The sequence below is a fragment of the Triticum aestivum genome, chromosome 7B, assembly GCF_018294505.1.
Source record: "Triticum aestivum cultivar Chinese Spring chromosome 7B, IWGSC CS RefSeq v2.1, whole genome shotgun sequence".
Lineage (NCBI taxonomy): Eukaryota > Viridiplantae > Streptophyta > Magnoliopsida > Poales > Poaceae > Triticum > Triticum aestivum.
Genome location: NC_057813.1, coordinates 421,174,134 through 421,197,355, shown reverse-complemented (window position 1 = coordinate 421,197,355; position 23,222 = coordinate 421,174,134). Strand labels below are relative to the sequence as shown.

At 43.3% G+C, this 23,222-nt stretch overlaps 1 protein-coding gene and 1 long non-coding RNA gene across 8 annotated transcripts; both read right to left on the bottom strand.

Moving 5' to 3' along the window:
- Positions 1-8,585: 8,585 nt before the first annotated feature.
- Positions 8,586-11,637, bottom strand: LOC123156060 (uncharacterized). Its single transcript, XM_044574224.1, has 4 exons — positions 10,266-11,637; positions 10,067-10,174; positions 9,028-9,950; positions 8,586-8,950 (listed from the first exon to the last, which is right to left on the bottom strand). Exons 1-4 carry the CDS (start codon positions 11,492-11,494, stop codon positions 8,715-8,717), a joined length of 2,496 nt encoding a protein of 831 aa, XP_044430159.1. The 5' UTR covers positions 11,495-11,637; the 3' UTR covers positions 8,586-8,714.
- Positions 11,638-14,267: 2,630 nt separating this feature from the next.
- LOC123161961 (uncharacterized) lies at positions 14,268-19,512 on the bottom strand. 7 transcript variants are annotated; one of them, XR_006480971.1, is made up of 9 exons: positions 19,055-19,512; positions 18,776-18,862; positions 18,415-18,528; positions 18,261-18,336; positions 18,068-18,177; positions 17,903-17,977; positions 17,615-17,817; positions 17,349-17,495; positions 14,268-16,680 (listed from the first exon to the last, which is right to left on the bottom strand). It is a non-coding gene; the product is annotated as an uncharacterized lncRNA (long non-coding RNA). The 7 variants fall into 7 exon arrangements; XR_006480969.1 differs by lacking the exon at positions 18,776-18,862 and having other exon boundaries at positions 14,268-14,619; positions 15,766-16,680; XR_006480967.1 differs by lacking the exon at positions 18,776-18,862 and having other exon boundaries at positions 14,268-14,619; positions 15,825-16,680; positions 19,055-19,511.
- Positions 19,513-23,222: the final 3,710 nt, after the last annotated feature.

Below are 23,222 nucleotides of genomic sequence, written 5' to 3'. Positions count from 1 at the left end.
GGAGGAGTACTAAATTGAAACTTTGTTAATTGAACTATTTTGACAAGCACATACTTATAATCACAGAGGCTACATATGACACATGATCGTCAGCCACCCTCAAGGCACTCAGAACTGGCAATACAGATGGGCTTGTACCTTGATGGAGGTCATGTGAGTTCCCCAGACTGGTCGGCGGCTATGGGTTCATCGTTGGGACCGGATCGAGATACAGGGTCGCGTGCTGGCGGCAGCAGAAGGTGAGGAGGGTGGGTGGCCTGGCGACTGGAAACCATGGGATGGGTGGGGCGGGCGCGAGGATCAGTAGCAGGGGTCCTCCGGTGGCGCGCTCAGCATGAGATCGGATGGGGCCACAACGCCTCAACCTCCGACGGCGTCAGCGGCGAGCGAGGAGGCAAACGGATCCCACGTTGGTGCACGACATTCTAATCTCCGGGGAGGTGTCGGCACCAGGCGGTGCAAGAGAGGCCCGGGGGAGCGCACGTAGGTGGCGAGGGCCTGAGAGGCAGCGGGGATGGCGGGGAGTGCGATGGGTGGTGGAGGCATGGGGAGGTCTTTCTCGGAGGCGCCAGAGATTGTGCGACGGTGTGAGGTGTTCTCTTCGAGTGATGCAAGGAGTTATTTTGGAGTAATTAGCGGCAACATGGGTGCGGCCTATGGAAAATGCCAACCATATTTTAGTGCTAAACATTGGAGCCGCCTGGATCGTTGGATCAAGCTATTTGGATGGATGATATGAATTGGTTCTTTTTTTTTTGACATGTGAATTGGTTCTTCGCCCTTTCATGCTTTTATAGAAGTAGTAGATAGTAGATAGTAGATATAGATGTGTACCTGATTCTTCCTCCGCTCTTCCCAGATATAGATCGTACCCAACTTTTATAGAACGTCTCCTCCCATTGAACGGTAAAAAGGCTGAAATAAATTTAGAATAAATATGAGCACCAAGATTTAAACCCTAGTCGTCTAGGGATACTACTGTACACCTAACCATGCAACACGTAATGGGGGTGTATTATAGTAATGAGTTTCCTGTTTCCGTCCCTTTTGGTTTATTTTAGAGTTGCTTTCCACTGAAAAGTAAGAAGCCAAGAAAACGGAAGATACCTACTAGCCTAGAATACTTTTGATAAATTTAAAAGGAAAACGTTTGACTTCAGCTGATGGATGAATACTTCTGATAAATCAGTACATATACTAAAGCCGGCAGAGTTTGGTTTTTCTTTTTAATTTTTTTGATAGGTTACTGTTCAATTACGTACCCCCCACGATGACCCGTACAGATGAACAATGCCAGTACGTGAACAGTGTCTTCTTATTAACCGTACTTCAGAAAGAAAAAATGACTTCTTTTTTACATACTGAATATCATCAGAGGTTTTTTTGTTTTATAAAAAGAGATGCTCATTTATTTTTCTTTAGGTCTGTTCTTTTTTTTTTTGAAAAAACCCCACCCATATATTAATTGACACAAATGTTCGTACAATCATCCGTTACAGCTTTTGCCACGCAGGGCGGAACACTATTAATAAAAATACCATCAGACCTATTTATAAAACTAAATTTTGCAATCTCATGCGCCACCATATTCGCCTTCCTGTTAATCATGGTGATTTTTAAAGAACTCATCATCTTGGAGACACTCAACGTTTCCTTCTTCAAATCAACAAGGTTTGACCTGTCCAGGTTATCATTTGCAAAAACCGAGGCCACAAAAGAGCAGTCAATTTCCAAAATAATGGACTTGTGAAGAGTGATACCAATGTAAAGGCCTGAGATGGCTGCTCGAAGTTCCGCTTCCTCGGCACTAAGATAGGTACCGATATAATCCCAAGAAGAAATAAGAACTTCTCCAGAATGATTTCTAACAACCACCCCAACGCTCGCCGCGCTAATGGCCTCCACAAAACTTGCATCAACATTAATCTTGAGGAATTCCGGAGTGGGAGGCAGCCATGGAACACAAATCCTCTCCACATTACTAATGGTTCATTTTATTTTTCTTTAGGTCTGTTCTTAACCATTGGTATCCCATGATTTTATTTTTCTCTAACGGTTTAAATGAAATACTATGTTTTTCAGAGAACAGTAACCGGAATAAACCAAGACACTATTCCCGGAACAATAATTTCGAACGCAACAGTGATTACGTGACCGGTGTTTCTACCTGCCGAAAAAACAAAATATATACCCATACCCACCCCAAAAAAAAGAACATAACTTTGAATGAACAATACCCAGTGCATACGCGTTAACAGAAAACCAGGGAAAATAAGGATAAAGGACTGCTTTCCCTTTTTTAAAAGATTTTTTATATCACATGCTGTCGAGAAATTATGTGGGGTGATTACACTTGTTGTAGGTCAGTTTACCACAGAAATTTCTCAATCCGAGTCCCATCAGTCCACCACTCACCGCTTATTTTGCGAGATATCGTCAGTCATTTTTTCTACTAAAAGAATTCTTTTCGATGCCCCTTCTCTCTCCTGCCATGTCTCTCTCCCGATTCCTAATGTTACGTTTCTGTGGTAGGTAAATCTGCAATAAATCCCATAACGTTTCTATCTTTTTTCCCCAAAAAAATCTTTTAACGCTAATGGTACGTTATCTTGCTTTGTTAGAAAATTCATGTTGATTTGTCCTTTAGTTATTTTGTAGTTGCAGCACCACACCATAGAGATTGAAATTGAATACCATTTAATCGGATGCCCAATGAGAAATTCTAAAGAGTCAATAAAAGATTGTTTTGTATTATGCATTTCTTTCCTACGTACAATTGAGAGAACAGTAATGTTTTACCTATCCAACTAGACCATTAAGCCGCGCGTTGCCGCGCCCGTCTATTAGAAAAGAACTATAAAATATTAGAAAAAATATGGATAGTAAACGTTTGGTAAATTTGGACCATAGCAAGGAAATAAATAAAAATTGAGCAATCCTGCATTACAACAAATTATACATAATGTCTCTGGACAAAAAAGTGACAGAAATAAGATGAGCAATCATCTCACATATTAACGGAAGATACCAAGACGAACTGATCTAAGTCAGGCCCTAGTATGCAAAATCGCATGATCTATTTAAGTAGCTGAAGTAAGAGTGGTTTTTTTTGTTGGGTAAAACATATGTGAATGGTATTGGCATAGTTGCACACGAGAGGAACAATGTGCAAATTGCTAATATATCTAGGAGGGTTATTAAGTTGATAGATCCAACTGAATGTTTGAGACAACTCATGAACACTAATGCTAATTTTTTAACTGCTGAAGTTGATTGTCGATACATAGTGCAACACGAAAACTACACAAGTAGCGCCAAGCTCACAGTCATATGCCAAAGGAGAATTACAAAGAACGCCAGGGATCAAACATAACGGAAGGTGAAAAAGCAAGGGTTCCCCGTACAAAAGCAATAGAAAAGAAAATCAAGGTTAGAATTTACTTGATGATGGGGGCACTTGATTCCTACGTCCTCAAGAATAACCCACTGGGCACTGGTCAACCCCGTCACCACTTCCGGTTGCCAGTTGGGAATCTGCTTTTTTTAGGGGGATGTCGGCAATCTGTTGTTGCCAGTTGGTCTCTCTACGGGCAGAGCAAGAATTGCGGCCCACTTAGTAATTTCTTGGCCCGGTTGATTAGAACAAGCCCAGGTCAATCTCAGGAGCAGCGGCCCTTACACATTGGGCAATCGGGATGCACAGTGGAACAATTGAACGATCTGTTCCGCTCGTAAGCTAGTTCGACGGTTGACGAGGTCAAATCGCTGTGAGGCGTAGTAGCTCGCTGAGTTATACTGTTTAGTAATGTAAACTTTATCTCCCTCAGTGAGCATATTCTATGGATAAAGACAGAGCAAAACTTGATTTTGTATATATTCTATTTCTAGACAATTGATCTGATCAAAATGGTGTATTGTATATCTTCTTCCAACATAAACTACTTAATTATATTTTACTTCAAAGTTGACAAGACAATAATCATATTATAACAAAACTAGCAAAAATGTCAGTGCGTTGCAACGGTACAAAATAACTAACAATTAGTACTACCTCCCCTCTTCACCATCGTTTAAATGAGCAGTAAATCTTCGTCGGTTGATTTTTTTTCTAGAATTTGTTTGGGTGTTGTTTTATAATAATCACTCGAATAATTAGTACCACTTTATTGAAATTATCCTTATCACTTTGTTGAAATCATATAGTTTTGAATTAATGAAATCTATAGTTATTTTAGAGTTAGTAGAAAAAACATACATGTGATAAAAAAACATACCACTATGCTTAGAGTACATTTAGGACAGTATAACCGAGCCTCAAGCGAGCTCTCTCACGTCCTCAGCATTTCCAGCCATCAGATTCACGTTAGATTAGTTTTTGGCCATCAGATATTCCTCTAAGCGGCAGTTAACCGTGGTCTGGGCTGGCTGTCCTAATAGGCCGCTATTCTGGAAACTTTTTCGAAGGCCTGTGGTTAATTGGGCTTCTATGCGTAGCCCATTTAGCTAGGAACTGATCCGACGCTCCGCTAGGAAAAACTGTTCGCTCAAACTGGAGGAAACGGATCGGTGGCGGCGTGGGCTATCCGCGATGGGATCCAGCGTCCGCTGGTCTTCTCAGCGGATCGAGCCGAGGCGCTCAAGGAGATCTAAAGAGTGCGGCCTTCTCGGTGGATCCGGCCGAGACGCGCGAGGGCATCTTCCTAGGATTTGGGCGGCGCCGGCGATGGCGCGCAAGCCGTGCACGAGGCCACGGCGACTCCACAAAGGTTCGACCAATTCCTTTTTTCTCTATTTTCCTTGATTAATCATCATGCATTTGGTTATGGATATGTGTGGACTCTACAATTAAGAAGCAGTCTCGCTTCATGGTTGTGGAATTGTTCTCATTAGTTTGGAGGAACATGTCTTGGCCGTGATTTAATCGTTCGACCAACTATTACAATCTGAATCCAATGGGACTCCATACTTTGGCATTCAATCTTCTTACATAAGATCTGGTGCGGGCATCATCTATTGAGGCTTTGCATTCCCTGTCAATGAGTACATCTGGTGTCAACCATTTTCTCTGCTCCGGTAACACATGTCGCTTCACTCCACGATCTAATAATTCTGTATTTTGTGGAGCCAATTAAACCTCCGTGTTCAGTTATAGTTGTAAAATAGTAGTGCATGGTTCAGTTGTATGAGCATATCACATTGACCTCTCCCTAGAAGCAAGCACACCTTTTTGACTGTGAGGTGTAACTTGTCTTTCTCTTACAAAATTTAAAAAATGGCACACATCCTATAAGCTAATGTAGGGATGTTAATATTTTAATAAATAATTCTACAAATAGAACCAAAGTTCAGCTACAACTAGGCTTTTATTTACTATATTGCTTTGCTTTTGTTTAATTGGGTTCTTTTGTTATTGAATATAAAAGATTTAAGTTTGCTCTTCTCCTTTCCTTCCATAAAAATTATCCATCACATGCATATTTTTCTTTAAGCCTTCCCTTGCAGATAATGCCTCTCTTCTAATGGAACCAGAGGATAGTATTCCATTCTTCGATGAAATATTGCCTATTGAGAGAGTTGTCTCGGGCAGGTTGTAGCTTTTGGCTGTTTATATATGTTGATTTATTATAATTCTTTTCTTGTGTTCACAAATAATTGATTTGTTACATATTTTCCAAGACACTAAATATGTAGATTATTAACTTTTTTATTAGTGTGGAACATGTGTGTCTTTGTCTACACAAACATAACTTTATTTTCACAAGTCCATGCATTACAAAAGTTCCTAGCATCAAGTGAAAAAATAGACGGGCGCAATAACGCACGCTATCAATGATCTAGTAGAAGCATATAGTACATGCACGCTGCATGCGTGCTGTAGCCGATCCATGCGCACGATCAGTTAACTGGTCTTCGCATGCAATTTTTGATTAAGAAATCTTTGACCTGTGGCTTTGCCGCACCTCCCCATTATGAGGTCTTCCTTTCTAAAAAAGTCCATCTGAATGATCAGTTAATTGGTCTTTGCATGCAATTTATGACCAAGAAGAATTCCGCCAAAAAAAAAAAGAGTTATGATGAAGAAATCTTTGACCTATGTATGGCCTTGACGCACACCTTCCCATTATGTGGTCTTTGTTTCTAAAAAATCCATCCAAATGATCAGCTAATTGGGTTATTATATTAATAGGGGAGATTTGTTGCTTTTGAATTTCTTAGCGCAAGTTTATTGGGTCTCGCTCGTAAATTTACGTCCAATTCCAGATGAGGCTTGATGTCTACTTACTGGTTTATATAAATCCTTAGAATCTTGGATCAATAGAAAGGATAGCTAGCCCGGCTGGTTTTGTCTCCTCGACAGCAAAGCGGGGCGCGAGTTCGATCCCCCGACGCTATGATTTATTTTTCGCTGCGAACGGATGGGCCGGCCCACTATGGAGTGCGGGTTGATTGCAAAAGAAACATGGAGGCCTTTTTGCAAAAGCGCCGCGACGGTGGGTGAGCTGGCAAAAGCGAGTACTAATCGCTTTATTATTAACTAGCAAAAGAGTCCGTGCGTTGCAACGGGAGAGAAAACATAACACACGCTCTTAACTCAATAACTATGACTCAAGACCACAATAGGTCCATCTCCTTTATTTTTGTGAGGCATCACATTTATGTTGCCGCTTATCCTCCTTCTCATCCTCGCCAGCGATGGCCTCGGTGTTCACACAAAACAACAAAAAATGTGTTGAATATGGTTAATCCTAAGACGTTCTCTCTCCCTCTCTTCTCCCTCTCACTCTCTCCCTCTCTCTCTCTCTCTCTCTCTCTCTCTCTCTCTCGCTTTCTCTCACTCTCGCGATGAGAAATCTGTTATTTTCTCCTGTGACATTTTTCAGAGGTATGCATGTGTAGTTATCGATGTTTTCTTTTCCCTATATGGTTATAGTGGGGTGTTTATTTGCAATCTGGATCACCGCCGGTATGAAAAAAACGGATCTTGCGCTATAAATTATAAGTTTGCTTCCATAACAATATTTTAAAAATATTTAACAGGTAAAATTAACATCATATTTAGATTCCACACATTTTTCTAATAAAATTTCATATATAATATGTTAAAATCAAAGTTACGGTTTAAAAGATACAGATAATTTAGAAAATCATTTGGTTTAACTCAAATATATTCCAAAATAATATTTAAAAATATTTAACAAGTAAAAATAATCTCATATTCATATTCTATATATTTTTCTAATCAAATTTCATATATAACATGTTCAAATCGGAGTTACGGTTTAAAAGATATGGATGATTTTAAAAAGCATTTGTTTGACTTAAATATGATTCGCGCGGATGAATTACCTAAAACATGACGGACGAAGGAAACCCAATTTGCTTTATTATTAGGTAAAGATTATAGGGAAAGATTGATGAGAAACCTTACCACCTAAATTCTCATTCATTGGATCAGGAGTCCCTTAGGAGTAAGAATTAAATGACTATAAGAAAAATGGTCTCCTACTAAATGGGGTTCATTTCCATGATTTTGTAAAAGAACGGTGGGTCAAATATAAGATAGTGAAGTTGATCCACAATATAGATAGAACAAAGAGTTAGTATAATTTTGTCCGAAGATTTCATGGAATATAGCGAAATATAGATGAGGATGTAGCATATAAGGTGTCATTGCCACTCGATAATCCAAAGTGTGAAGCACCTGAACATTATCTTCAGGGTCAACTGTCGAATGAGCCCTCTTAATAGTTTACTAAAGATAAATCATTTCCTTTCTTCTTTTGATAGAAATGTACTAATAAAAGATTAATTGCTGAAAAAAGATGTACTTTATGTTCGATCGGAAGAAACTACCCAAGGACTTGCAGAAACTATTCGTCGAAAAAAAATGTCCCTCAACCAACTTCTTCACTACACTGCCTATTCCTTTTCTTTAACCAAACGGTCCTTGTTGCAATCTGCCCACCACAACAACTCGTATGTTGCAGGATTTAGATCTTGGATCCCTCGAGGTATGTCGCAGGATCTAGATCTTGGATGCCTCGAGGTCAGTCACCTCCTTGGTCCTCCCAAGCTCCCGTTCTACACAACATTCTAGCTCTAATTTGTGCAACATCATCCATGTTGCAGAAGTCCTTCTGTAAAACATCATCTATGTTGAAAAAAAAATTGAAGACTGAAAAAAAAACTATAACACAATCTCTGTTGAATGTTTGTGCAACATGAGCCCTATTGCAACACTAACTTTGTTGCAATAATGAGGATGGGTCTAGGCCGTTCAATGGACCAGATGCTGAGGTGGTGGATCTTTTCCCTCCACCAGCGGACGCATACCCAATTTAAAAACAGCGTAGCTGTTAAATAGACAGTTCACTAGAGCACAGAAAAACTAGAATTGAGTATGGATCGTGTGGCCCAGATAGCAAGCCAACTAGAGCTCTGGCATAAGACATTTTCAGGCACAATCTGTTTTACACCTAAAAAACCCAATCTGTTTTACCGTTAAACTGTTCTCCCAGAATCTTTACTAACACGTTGTATTGAAGTAGCACCCAGGTAAGAAAAATAAAATCAACAAGACCCACTTAACACGAGAATTTCAATCTGTCTTCCAGGAAACATCGATGGTCAACATTACACGAGATGTCCTGAGTGATAATAAATATATTACAGAACAGCGAAATAGAAAAGGTGGTAAAACAGCGGATGAAAAATCACGTGCCAACAGCAAAACAGCATCTAGTGGAGACTAATCCCTTATTCTCGTCAATGAAACATGTGCCAACATCCACATGGTCAATTCTCACCGGTTTCATTTTCCCATTGGTTGTTTCAGTCTTGACCTGGACAGTGGTGATGTGTACACGATGACGACGAGAACAGGAGGGAAGCCACCCGCTGGAACAGTCCAAATTTTCGCCTAGCACAGGGTAATACTCAGGATAGTCACCTAGCATAGTTGTTAACACAAACATGTTATAGGTAATACTATGATCATAATAATAATAAAAGGAGGGGAATAATCACCTTGCACCACACAAAATATAATCGCACCAGAGATTCTGTCTTTGGCAACATAGTCCAAGCACATCATATCACTCTCCCAAGACTTGGGCCATGTGAATGGCAAAAAGATCGGATCATCAAGGTACATAGAATCACCTTTCTCAAAAAGGTCATACGCAGCAAGTCCCCCAGTTGAACATGTGTAAATAAAGCCCTCAACAAAGACAGATCTTCCATTAAGTGGCGCTTCAACCGCGGTGTTGAACAAACGATCTCGACAAAATCGATATGCAGGCATGACAACACACCATCTTTTGGTACGCACGTCCAACAAAAGGCATGACCTCGTTTCAGTATCAGAAACTATGAATGAATTATCACTCAGGACAGCATATCCGGACAGGTTAACCTTCCAGTTATGAACAAGAGACCCATCTATCTTGTATTGCGCCCACTTGGAAGCAGTATGGCAGAAAACTTGGAGATTAGCAGTAAGAGCAATAGTCTCATGACCAACTTGAACAACCATAACGAAAGGATCAGTAGCTGGCCTTGTAATTGTACTGTGCCCATGAGCTTTATAACTCAGATTAAACACATGGATGTCATCTTGTGTGCATGAGATAGCATGTATGAATGAGCTGCTACAAAGAACGTGCCAATGGGAATGCTGTTCTGACAGTCGGTCCAACACATGACAATCATCACCAGCAGGTATAACTGTCTCAGTAGTGCCACCAGTACGTGGAAATGTTTCAGTAGTGAAAGCCTGTCCCAGAGGGTTGTCATGACAACCTTGTTTTAACCTTCCATTCACAATTTCAGTCTTATAGACAACTGAATGAGAACCAACTTGGCAAACGATGTAGAGATCTTTGTTGATTCGGATAGCAGGTTCCTCAAGCACAACACATCCCGGAAACTGCGTTCCAAATAAAAATTTCCTACACAAATTGCATGACACTAAGATAAGTCAGGCATCAAATGAACTGCATGAAAGGGCCAGAAAGAAGTAGCATATCTGAAATATGTAAGCTAGGCATGTATAATGATTTTGGACCTGCAACAAGCGAGCATTGTCTCGGAAGATTCCACAATGTGGGACCTGATTGGATCTTCCACAGGCAGCATTGCCTGTTTCCCTTGGTTGTAGTCCTCCTCACACGCCCTAATTAGTAGTGTGACAAAAAATATTATAATTGTAAGCAAGAGTTGTTGGTTAACTAGTGCACAGAAATAGAATTATCACAGTAACTTACTGTAGAAAGCAATATTCATAGCTGTGTGCCAAATCAAAATTGTTTGGCAGCATGTCTAACCGGCGGCAGGTTGAATGCAAGATCTCGATGCCTTTGGGATTCACTAGGAAGGTGCTGATGAGGACGTGTGGGCAGTTGCATGAGCAGTTATCCCCACCACGACCAATCCAGACAGAGCACAAGAGCCGGCGGTCAAGCTGCGTGAGGAAGCCATAACCAGAGAAAGGACAGACAGAATCAACCTTGACAGGCGGCTGCAGCTCAAGCAGCTGCCCATCTTGATAGCTGAGCCGCCGAAACTCCTTCTGACCTGGTTTGCGGAGCTCGTACGCATATATGTCGTTGTTATAAAGCATGTAAACGGTGTTATCTTCTTTGATGTATACACCATGGCCCCGGATAGGGATGTAGGTGTTTATATGCTGGGTGATGACCTGGGTCCAGGCAAGGCTATGGCAACTGAAGATGAAGAATTCAGCTTGCCGGAACGACAGCAAGATTGCCCTGTCAGATAGCACAACGTATCCCTGGAGAAAGCGACCACCCCACCACTCTGGCACTACCACCTTGGAAGAAATAGTCAAGGTGCCGCCGGCCAACTCCCACTGGCCATCCTCGTCCAGGAGCTGCATCCCGACGCTGAATGTTTCATAAGCCTGGTGTTCAACAACGTATGCAGCCCAGATCTGGCCAGCAGCTGAGATGGGGAGGAACCGCCAGTGAGGCTCTAGAGGAGGACGAGGCATGGGGGACAATTTCCGCAGCTTGTCTTCAGCGTTGACATCCAGCCGCAGGACTTGTGGGGGCGCGGAGTATCGGATATTCACTGGATCGAAATCCTCGCAGAAGATGCAAAGTGAGTGGCCGTCGGGGCACTGCGTGGCGCTAGCAGTCCAGAGGCACCACTTCTCCGCCGGCGCCTTTTTATCCTCAGCTCGGACGTCCTGCAAGACCTCGAGGGCGTCGTTGCTCCCGCCGAGGACTCGACCGCATCGCGTTACGCGGAAGCGGTGCAAGCGTAGGGCGCTGTCGGAGAAGGAGAGGGAGAGGGAGCGGCAGCCGACGACCAGCGACCACGCAGGTTGGTCATCGGCGCCAGCCGGCATGCAGAAGTAGTCTCTGCCGGGGGCGACACGCGGGATACGGGGTGAGCAGGCACGACGCCAGCAGCAGATGCATCTGTATAGACTGCAGCAGCTCGCCGCGTCGCTGGCGGCCGGCGCCGCCATCTTTTCAGTGGATTCAGCCGGCACGCTAGCTAGGGTTTTGCTCGCAATCGTAATTTGGGGTGAGATTCGATTTGGGGAAGGTGATGTGGGAGTGGGGTTGATCGACGCAGCAGTGGACCGTGAGGGATGTTTTTGACCCCCAGCGCGATTGGATCAGATCTCCTCCGCTGCGCATCTCGCCCAAACCTGGCCATATGGCCCGACCTTATAGGGCTGGCCCATGGACACGGATTTTTTGCATGGCCCATGTAGCGCGCCTATGTATTATTTTTCTCGTCTCTTGTACTCCCTCCGTTCCTAGATATTTGTCTTTCTAGAGATTTTAACAAGTGACTAAATACGGAGCAAAATGAGTGAATCTACACTCTAAAATATATCTATATACATCCGTATGTGGAGTCCATTTGAAATCTCTAAAAAGACAAATATTTAGAAACAGAGGGAGTAGCAACTAGGCTGGCCCAGTTTTTTTCATCGCTGCCATGTGAAGCGAAATACTATTTCTCGCATCTGTACTTCTATATCTACTAGTAGAACGCCCGTGCACGAACCAACCTGTGGTTGAGATGGTTAGGTGGACAGTGGTATCCCCAACCCACCAGGGTTCAAATCCTGGTGCTCGCATTATTCCTGGATTTATTTCAGGATTTCCGGCGATGCGCTTTCAGTGGGAGGATACGTTCCCGTCGACGACGAGGTGCCTACGGTGGCTTCGTAAATCTCAAGATGACATGTCGGCTCAGTCTCTCAGAGGTGTTCATAGGGGTAGGGTGTGCGTGTGTGCGTTCATAGGGGTGAGTGTATGCGCGTGTATATGAGCGCCTGCGTCTGTACTGATGCTCAAAAAAAACGTCTGTGCGTTGCCACGGGCTACAGTGCATATAAATGAGTCAAACAAATGATTAAAATTCTCTTCAAGATCGAAGTTCATTTCCTACTAATATGCCCGTGCGTGTTTGAACATCGAACGGGCACCCATCGGGTTCCCAAAACTCATCCTTCTGGACAATCCAGGCTCCTCCAGAACCAGACTTTATGTGGGGAAGAAATATGGTTGTTCGAACTATCTACCATGTTATCTCCAACAGAAAAAACCCTAGCCCACGAGGCACCCATCCCCTTTCCTGCCGGACCCTTCTCTTCCTGCTCGGTTTTCTTCATAGTTAGACATTTCTTGCTAGAGCCGTCTCTTTTAAAATTGGATGACGCTCACTTCACCTTCTCCATGATACCATTTCTCTGATGGCCTTCGGGCCATAAAGTTGCGGAGGACCTCGACCTCCATTAGCGGAAGGGCCCCCATTATCGTTCTTATTAGGTTCAACGTCTGGGTTGGGATGTACGGTGGCGGTGATGTCTCTCAGTAGGAACAATGTCTCGCATGTTCTATCCCCGTCTTAATGATGCTTCTAGCATCGTCAGAGAGTGTGTGGAGGTGTGTCTTCGTCGGATCTCGCGGGATTCGGTCGGTGTTGGTCGTCGATGGATCTGTTTGGATCAGGTCTTCGTTCGTCCTCATTTTTGGTGTATACAGGTTTGATCCTTCCGATCTAAGACTTTCTTCAACGACAATGGTTGCCACTCTAGTGCGATGGTCCTATGGGGCCTTAGCACGACGTTTGGTTGTCTACTACAACAAGGTTTGTCCGGCTCCAGCGAGGGAGGGGCGATGATGACGGCGCACCTTTGGCTCGCTCCAGTGCTTGTACTCGCTGTAGGTGGGTCCAGGGACCTAGTTGTAAAATATTTATTATCGTCGGTGTTTTTTATACTGCCATCATTTGAAGATGAATAGGTTGGAAGTTTCTAAAAAAAAAGTGAAAGATTACCTCAACCACACATTAAGATGGCAAAATAAAACCGGCTTGAAATTTTAGTATTTTACAATTTAGGATGTTATTCTATGTTCAGGTCAATTTACACCTACAGCCACATGTTACAAAGCTAGCTTACATGAGCTCACGGAGGTTGAAAAGATGCACAAATTGCATGGAGGGAAACTAGAAACACTTAACATTTTTGTTAACAAAAGATAGATAGAGTTCAGTCTTTGCGTGAATACTTCAACATTAGGAAGATAAGGACATGACATGTTTATGGTTCTCGAAAACACACAAAAGAACACAAAATGCAAGCATAGAATAAGCGAACATAAAAATGCAAGGATAGAATAAGCAAACGTGTACAGGCTGCAATGAATAAGCAAACAATTTTATAGGTAACCATAATTTTGCAGACATAAATATTGTACTTCTAGGTCATCACATACATGCCCATGCGTTGTCACAGAAAAACTAAAATCTAATGAAACATTTTTCAATTCAATATGTACTAAACATGATGACATGTAGCTTCCATTTATATTGATCCACTTATATAACGGTAAGGATTTAGTCCTCTCTCCCGCTTTTATCCTCTTCGACAAAGGCGTGTGTGTCTACTTAAGCACCTCTTGTAGCATCCTTTTTTTTTTTTTTTGACAACGACCTCTTGTAGCATCCTTGTTACAGCAGTTCAACATCTAGTGTTGCCATCACTTGGCACAATTTTAAAACCTTTGCAAATCTATGAAATTGCACAATTTACAAATAATGTTGTTCTCACCTACCACGAAAGATGATACCGTACTGAATTTCTTATTTAGAAGTGAGGAAAAATACACACGGTGCAATAACAATGATTGTTGCTCCTCATCTTTGATCGCTACAAAGGCTTTTGCAACCTCAGAAAACATAAAGGAAAACCAAATATAGTATAGCCGAGAAAATCAAACTAAAACAAAGGTTAAACTTTTCCTATTTTATTGTGCTATGCACATCACTTTAAAGGGACTTAGTGTACAAAGGGACTTTTCCTATAGTAACAGTTACTTGCCTGAATCATGTCCCTTCACTGGACACCTCACACTACTCCCCACAGATCACAACACTCAGCGTCAGTTTACCTCTTGCCCTCGCAAGAAGCTCTTAGTGGCAAGGTCTTCCATGTCTACACACACCTCCATCATTGGCACCTTTTCCTTAGTCTGTCTCCGCTTGTTACCAAACCAGCCTGCAGCCTAGGATGGTGAGCTGGACCACGTTATCCTGTACTCCCTACTGATCAGGGGTTTTCCTCTCCACTTCCTATAATCAAGATATCAGTTCCCCCGAAATCATAAATAACAGCATAGTACAGGCAGATGTGGCATGCAAGAGCAGAGCATGCACTATTCAACGTATCAGATAGTAGAGGTAAAAATAGATTCAGAAGTATACATAACTCATGAAGCATGCACATGTGTTTTAACTTTTGATCATTCTGATTTTATTGTTATCCTTGCATATTAGATTTGTTGGGTCAGAAATAGAACGTACTCCCTTTTGGGTCATCTATTTTGGAACGGAGGGAGTACAAGTCAATAACCATTGTACCTCTGCCAAATATAGGTAAGAAGAGTTACAAATTAGAAAAAAAAAAGAGGTAAAACAAGTTCCGTTTTCTTCATACCATATACATTAACAATGTAAGGTAATTGTGTTTTCGTTTGCATTTCTTCTCGTGACAAAACACACTATATGAAACTTCATCCCAGCCCAACGATCCATCAGTCTACCCCTCCAAAGTTCAAGTGGCATATGTAGGCATTCTGCATAGGCTTGGACTAATTCAGACCTCTCAGGAGATTTTCAAAGATGCATCTCAGCTCGCCGCAGAATTGGATCAGTGTCCAACACATTAGAAGCAACACCAAGTTGAGAAGACACTCACCTGTGTTCAATCATACCTTGCCCACGAAAAAATAATCATCCCCAGTCGGCCCCGACCACACTTCTAGGACGAATGCCCTCCTGATGTGGTGCTGCTAATCATGGCCAACACTCATCTATTTGTAGTCTTAGCTACTTGCATAAGTCTCACCGCCTAAGAAATTTTGCTAACCTATCTAGATTGTCGTAGTGATCTTAGATTGCCGGTTGTATATCTCGAACTGAAGTTCCAGGTTATATACTTGTAGCAAACTACCCAGAAAGTCTCTATCTCAAGAAGAATTGCTTACAAATCAATTCTACTCTTTTTTTAGCCTTGTGTCAACAGATAGTTATTGTTAAATCGAAATTTGCTGGTTAAATGCCCGTGTTTACATCGACATTGCCAGCAGTTCACATATTTTTTATAGTTCCTTTAAAGCCCCTAATCTTAACTGGTTGCAACCACTATCACCTTAGAAAGAATGACTGAGCTTCAGTTCATATGCATCTAGTCATATGAACAAAATTCAGAATGCATACTTCAGTTTGTTTTGGTCTCGTCAGAAAAAAAATCACCACCGGCAATTTAGAACACATACTTCAGTTAAGATTTGTTAACTTGATTGCTGCAGATTACCACATCGAGCTGGAATAAACCTGCAATAGGAAAGACGAAATTAAGATTTCCGACATCAAGTTAATAATCATGGAGAATTAGCATCTCTCTGCTGAGATTTTCAAAGATGCATCTCAGCTCACTGCAAACTTGGATCAGTGTCCAACACATTAGAAGCAACGCCAAGTTGAGAAGACACTCACATGTGTTCAATCATCCCTTACCACCGAAAAAATAATCATCCCCAGTCAGCCCCGACCACACTTCCAGGACGAATGCCCTCCTGATGCGGTGCTGCTAATCATGGCCAATGCTCATCTATTTGTAGCCTTAGCTACTTGCATAAGTCTCACCGCCTAAGAAATTTTGCTAACCAATCTAAATTGTCGTAGTGATCATAGATTGTCAGTTGTATATCTCGAACTGAAGTTCCAGGTTATATACTTGCAACAAACTACCCAGAAAGTCTATCTCAAGAAGAATTGCTTACAAATCAATTCCACTCTTTTTTTAGCCTTGTGTCAATAGATAGTTATAGTTAAATCAAAATCTGCTGGTTAAATGCCCGTGTTTACATCGACATTGCCAGCAGTTCAAATATTTTTTATAGTTCCTTTATAGCCCCTAATTTTAGCTGGTTGCGACCACTATCACCTTAGAAAGAATGACGGAGCTTCAGTTCATATGCATCTAGTCATATGAACAAAATTCAGAATACATACTTCAGTTTTGATTTGGTCTAGTCACAAAAAAATCACCACCGAAAATTTAGAACACATACTTCAACTAAGATTTGTTAACTTGATTGCTGCAGATTACCACACTGAGCTGGAATGAACCTGCAATAGGAAAGACGAAATTAAGATTTCAGACATCAAGTTAATATCATGGAGAATTAGCATCTCTTTGCAGATTTTCCAGAGTGGAATCAGATCAGATTTTGTTGACACTAACAAAACAAACACATTTTCTAAAAGTGTAATCTTGACAGTGAAAAACATCACAGGGCATTAGGCATGTATGCAGATTAATTAGTCCTAGCAAATCTATAACACCGATAGTTTTCAAATTAGTCCTAGCAAATCTAGATTGACACTAAACCTTCTACTAAAAGTGTCAAACTAAACAGGAACTTTGCACTGTCTGGTCACTGCGTCTACAATTCAACATGATTGATTAATTAAGTTGGCAGTTTTTTTCTCTAAAAAGAGAGTTGGCAGATGATTTTAACTTGCAACAAGTGACATATGTGTGTAGCATGCACACACACCTAGCTAGCTTCTTGCTAATGGTCAACGACTACAGTCAAATGAAGACCTAGACCAGTACGGTGCTTAACCAATAATAATTCAGCAAATTACAAGTTAATGAAAGCATCTAGATTCTTGCTCATGGTCAAGGACTAACAATCAAACTAAGACGTGCATGGCACTTAATTCTCACTAACTAATAATGCATATAATTCAGTAAATTTAAAGTTAATCAAAGCATCGAACTAATTAATTACCAGAATATGGATGCATCAGAGGCAGTTGGTTGTGGCGCCTTGGACCTCTGGACCCCAAGGCAGGTCGGGGTTGCAGTTGGCCCTCCGGCCGTCAATCACGGGTACGGAGCCAAGCCCTTCATGGCCGCCTCTGTCTCCAGAACGTAACTTGCCAAGCATCCATTCAGACATAGCATCAACTAACGGGACTGAATTAATCAATAGAATTAACTTCTGAAGATCAATCGATGATGAGGGGAAAGAGAATTGTTTGGGTGGGTACTCACGAATCTGCTGCCCTTGGATCTGCTGGTGCCCTTGTCGGCGATGACGACGTCCTCGGGGATCTCGCCGAAGCGCTCGAAGTGGCCATGCACGCCCTCCTTGCTCGTCTTCCACGCCAGGCCACCCACGAACACCTTTGTCAGCATCGTGTCGCCCCGCCTGCCGCCCCCTGATGAGCCATGGACATTCTCTTCTCCTTCTTCATCTGGAGTAAAAGATGGGGCACAAATCAGGTTTACCTACGCACAACCATGAAAGAGATGAGGAAGGCATAGTTCTGCAAATCATACTTTCATTTTTTGTATAAGAATCACTTCCTCCGTGTTATACCACTTGTAAGAAAGCGGCCTCTTGCTAGTTGGACCCTGCAGTACATTTGTTCAAGGACAAATGTTAAACTGAAAGCAACCCTATAACAACACTTAATCTGTTTAGTTCAAGGTCAATGGCCTCACCTCATAGCTGATCTTGGTAAAGCCCAGGAAGAACTCACCCTCCCAATCATCGGAAGTGGCATCGCCGCACTTGGCGTCGATGTCGGCTCAGCAGGTTTATGTGCGGCAATCTGCAAGGAAAAACCTAATCAGATCCAAGATCGCGTTAAGCTCATAGATCAAATCATGGGCATCATTCAAAGAAGCAAAATACCACAAAGTTAGCAATCCTCCGGTCACCACAACAGAAAGACCACAAAGAAGGAAAAGAGGAAGTTGGGCCAGAACACCTGCATCACGAAATCAGTCACCAAGAACAACACACATTACTCACAGGATCGATGGGCTCTGAGTGGTGTCTCCTCTACCTAGTCTCCTAGAGTCCATTGGATCTGCTCCACCATCTCGATCATCTCCCTTGGCGCCAAATTCTACACACCTCCCATCCTTGTCCTCCTTCCCTGTGCTCCACAGTGCCCGATCTGCCCGTGATTTAGACAGACTAAAAATTAGGTTCATGTTCTTGTGACAAACTAAAAATTACAGTGCATAACTCATCATCCAGATGGTTCAGAGACATAGTAAAAATCACAATACAGCAATGAATAGTTGTGATGTAAAACATTGATCAATTGACCCAACAAATAGTGAAGTTGTGCATCTTTCTCAACACATCAAACAAATCTCTCTCAGTCTCTCCTCTCTGAATAAGTTCTTTTTTATGATTACCCCAAAAGAGTGCCCTAACAGTAGCCCATACAAGAGGCACATATCATTCAATCTCTTCTTCTCCACTGCTTTCCTTCTCCCCATGAGCTGCACATGCTAGAAATTAAGCTTCCAGAAACAAAAACGGAAGGAAACTACGACCTCAAAATGAAATCGCTTTGTGTGAAGCCAAGAAACCAAGCGCAAGAACCCTAGCTAGTTAACAAGGAGAATGATGCTTGCTCCTCGAGCGCAACAAACAGCGATGAACGGGCTCGAGGACGAGCGAGCGGCACATACCTACTATGTGCACTGCACACAGGAAGCGTTCGTCTCACCGGTGGCTCGGACGGATCTCAGACGGACCGGGAAGCAACCGACGGCCGTGGAGAAGGCGGTTTCGACTCTACCGGCTGCCTCTCGTCAAGGTCATGGTCGTTGGTGCCTCACTTCGTCGCTGTGAGGGGAGCAGCCTTCGGTTGGACGAGGTGGATGTGGTAGACGACGGGGTGTGCACGGCGGTGACTCGTAGGCTTCTCGGCGAGGACCGGCAGGGAGTCGAGCGGGACGGAGGGGGCGACCGCGGTGAGCGGGAAAGGAAGAGGGGCGGAGCGGCTGGGAGGCTGGGTTGGCTGGCGGCGGCGGCGGCGGCGCAGGGAACCCTAGTGCGAGCGAGGGTAATCGGGGAGAGGGGCCGCTCGGACGCCTGTTTTCTGTGTCACGCAAAGCATTTGTTTTCTGCCAGGGGGTTGAAAAGTCAGTGGAAACAGGAGGGGGGAGATGTGAGTGGAGACGAAAAAAACCAGACGAAAAAAACAAGACGAAAGTGGTGGGACTATTCAACCAACTCGTCCATTAGAAGTAGAGATATCTATACTACTATTAAAATACCAAATGTTCCTAAAAAAAAAGACCAAACGTGACTTCCCCTACATCCACACGAGAAAGTGCACACGGGATAACCCTAGATGTCCGATCAAACCCACTTAGTACCATCCAACTGTCTATGTTTCATCAACCATACTACAACCAGATCGATGGTTCTAAACAAATGTTCTGTCGACAGACTCCCACATTCACGATCCTACACATCCCAACGATTACACCTCGATCGAGCGAATAAACAGTATCTCCGCGATCAACACCGCCACCATGCCGGGAACCTCGTGTCGGCACGCCACCCTGCCGTTCTCTCTCCGCCCCGCCCTGCCGCCCTCGCCACGCAACGCTCACCCTTGGTCTCTGCGACGTCCTCGACCCGCCTTGCTGCCCTAACTCTCCTCACCACGTCGTCCTCGCCACGCCGCCCTCGCCCCCGGTGTCTGCGACATCCTCGACCCGACGCGCTGCCCTACCTCCGGTGTCATCACCCCATGTGGCATGCAACATCTCCAGTGCACACATGTTAGATCAACTGAATTTGCACGTCTTATTATCAAACATGAGACAAAAGGGAATTGCTCTTTTAATCTGATAATCTATAATTTGATACCTACAGCACATCATGATTTGCATGACAAACTGAGTTAAGGAAGGGTTCAATATGTCCTCCTCTAAGCATAGTGGCGTACGCACTCCCTTTCAGGACCTGACGAACAACGACAGTTCAGGTAAATACATATATCACCTACCCTTAGCTACTTCGTGTTGGGGAACGTAGTCATTCAAAAAAATCTTACGATCACGCAAGATCTATCTAGGAGATGCATAGCAACGAGACGGAAGAGTGTTTCCACGTACCCTCGTAGACCGAAAGCAGGAGCATTTAATAACGCGGTTGATATAGTCGAACGTCTTCACGATCCAAGTACCAAACATACGGCACCTTCGTGTTCAGCACACGTTCAGCACGATGACGTCCCTCGAGCTCTTGATCCAGATGAGGAGGAGGGAGAGTTCTGTCAGCACGACAGCGTGGCGATGATGTTACCGACACAGGGCTTAGCCTAAGCACTATGACGATATGACCAAGGTGTGAAACTGTGGAGGGGGGGCACCGCACACGGCTAAGAGAACAACTGTTGTGCTTTGGGGTGCCCCCTACCCCCGTATATAAAGGAGGGAGGAGGAGGAGGCCGGCCAAGGAGGGGCCCGCCTATAGGGGGAGTCCAACTAGGGTTCCCAATCCTAGTTGGAGTTCCCTTCCTATTCGAAGAAGGGAGATAGGGAAAGAGGTGGAAGAGAAAGAGGGAAGGGGGCCACGCCCCCTCCCCTAGTCCAATTCAGTTTGGACTTAGGAGGGCGCGCGCCTCCACCCGGCCGCTGCCTCCTCTCTTCCACTAAGGCCCATGAAGGCCCATTAATCCTCCGGGGGGGTCCGGTAACCTCCCGGTACGCCGAAAAATACCTGAACCATTCTGAAACCTTTCCAGTGTCCGAACATAGCCTTCCAATATATCAATCTTTATGTATCGACCATTTCGAGACTCCTCGTCATGTTCGTGATCTCATCCGGGTCTCCGAACAAACTTCGGTCATCAAAAACACATAACTCATAATACAAATCATCATCGAACGTTAAGCGTGCAGATCCTACGGGTTCGAGAACTATGTAGACATGATCGAGACACATCTCCGATCAATAACCAATAGCGGAACCTAGATGCTCATATTGGCTCCTACATATTCTACGAAGATCTTTATCGGTCAAACCGCATAACAACATACGTTGTTCCCTTTGTCATCGGTATGTTACTTGAGCGAGATTCGATCGTCGGTATCATCATACCTAGTTCATTCTCGTTACCGGCAACTCTCTTTACTCGTTCTGTAATGCTTCATCCCACAACTAACTCATTAGTCACATTGCTTGCAAGGCTTATGGTGATGAGCATTACCGAGAGGGCCTAGAGATACCTCTCCGATACATGGAGTGACAAATCCTATTCTCGATCTATGCCAACCCAACAAACACCTTCGGAGACACCTGTAGAGCATCTTTATAATCACCCAGTTACGTTGTGACGTTTGATAACACACAAGGTGTTCCTTGATAGTCTCCAACGTATCTACTTTTCCAAACACTTTTGCCCTTGTTTTGGACTCTAACTTGCATGATTTGAATGAAACTAACCCGGACTGACGTTGTTTTCAGCAAAACTGCCATGATGTTGTTTATTGTGCAGAAAACAAAAGTTCTCGGAATGACCTGAAAATCCACGGAGATAATTTTTGGAAAATATAAAAAATACTGGCGAAAGAATCAAGGCCATGGGGGCCACACCCTGTCCACGAAGGTGGGGGGTGTGCCCTCCCCCTGGGCGCGCCCCCTGTCTCGTGGGCCCCCTGATGCTCCACCGACCTCAACTCCAACTCCATATATTCCGTTTCACGAAGAAAAAAATCAGAGAGAAAGTTTCATCATGTTTTACGATACGGAGCCGCCGCCAAGCCCTAATCTCTCTCGGGAGGGCTGATCTGGAGTCCGTTCGGGGCTCCGGAGAGGGGGATTCGTCGCCGTCGCCATCATCAACCATCTTCCATCACCAATTTCATGATGCTCACCGCCGTGCATGAGTAATTCCATCGTAGGCTTGCTGGACGGTGATGGGTTGGATGAGATTTACCATGTAATCAAGTTAGTTTTGTTAGGGTTTGATCCTGGTATCCACTATGTTCTGAGATTGATGTTGCTATGACTTTGCTATGCTTAATGCTTGTCACTAGGGCCCGAGTGCCATGATTTCAGATCTGAATCTATTATGTTTCATGAATATATGTGTGTTCATGATCCTATCTTGCAAGTCTATAGTCACCTATTATGTGTTATGATACGACAACCCCGAAGTGACAATAATCGGGATACTTCTCGGTGATGACCTGTAACACCCCAGATGTAACATGTCCCATTTTGGCAATATATCAACTTGACCTTCATCCAATTCTTGTGGGTTTTATCATGTTTGGCCTCATCTTGTTTGGTTATGTGGTTTTCTCTTTTCATTGTCATGCTCACCTTACCATATTGCATTTGTGCCTCTTGTCATTTTGCATTCCATCCTCATCATGTGCTTGCTGTGATCTCTTACATATTATGTTGTTGCATGTTCCATACTTAAATCTTGCATCACCACCTCCTCCTTCCCTCTAATTCCTTCTTTTATCAAGTGCTATCTTTTCCTTTCTCAATTAATGTTCATCTTCTCCCTGCAAATCTTGCTCCATATCATAAACCTCTCTACCAAATGTCTCCTTATCTGAAGTTGTTTTGGTCAGGTTCAAAAATGACACAAGTTTGAATTATATTCAAACTTGTCTTACTTTTCTACCTCTAAAAATGCCCAATGCAATTTATTAAAATAATGGAGAATTCTAGGAGTTGGAGAATATTTTCTTTATCCTCTAACTCCTCTTCTTTTTCCCTGAGCTTTTCTGTTTCTAATTATGTTTAAAAAAAATAGAAATGAAGCAGCAGCCTGCAGCCAGCACAGCAGCCCCCCTGGGCCTCCCGCAGCTCAGCCAACGCAGC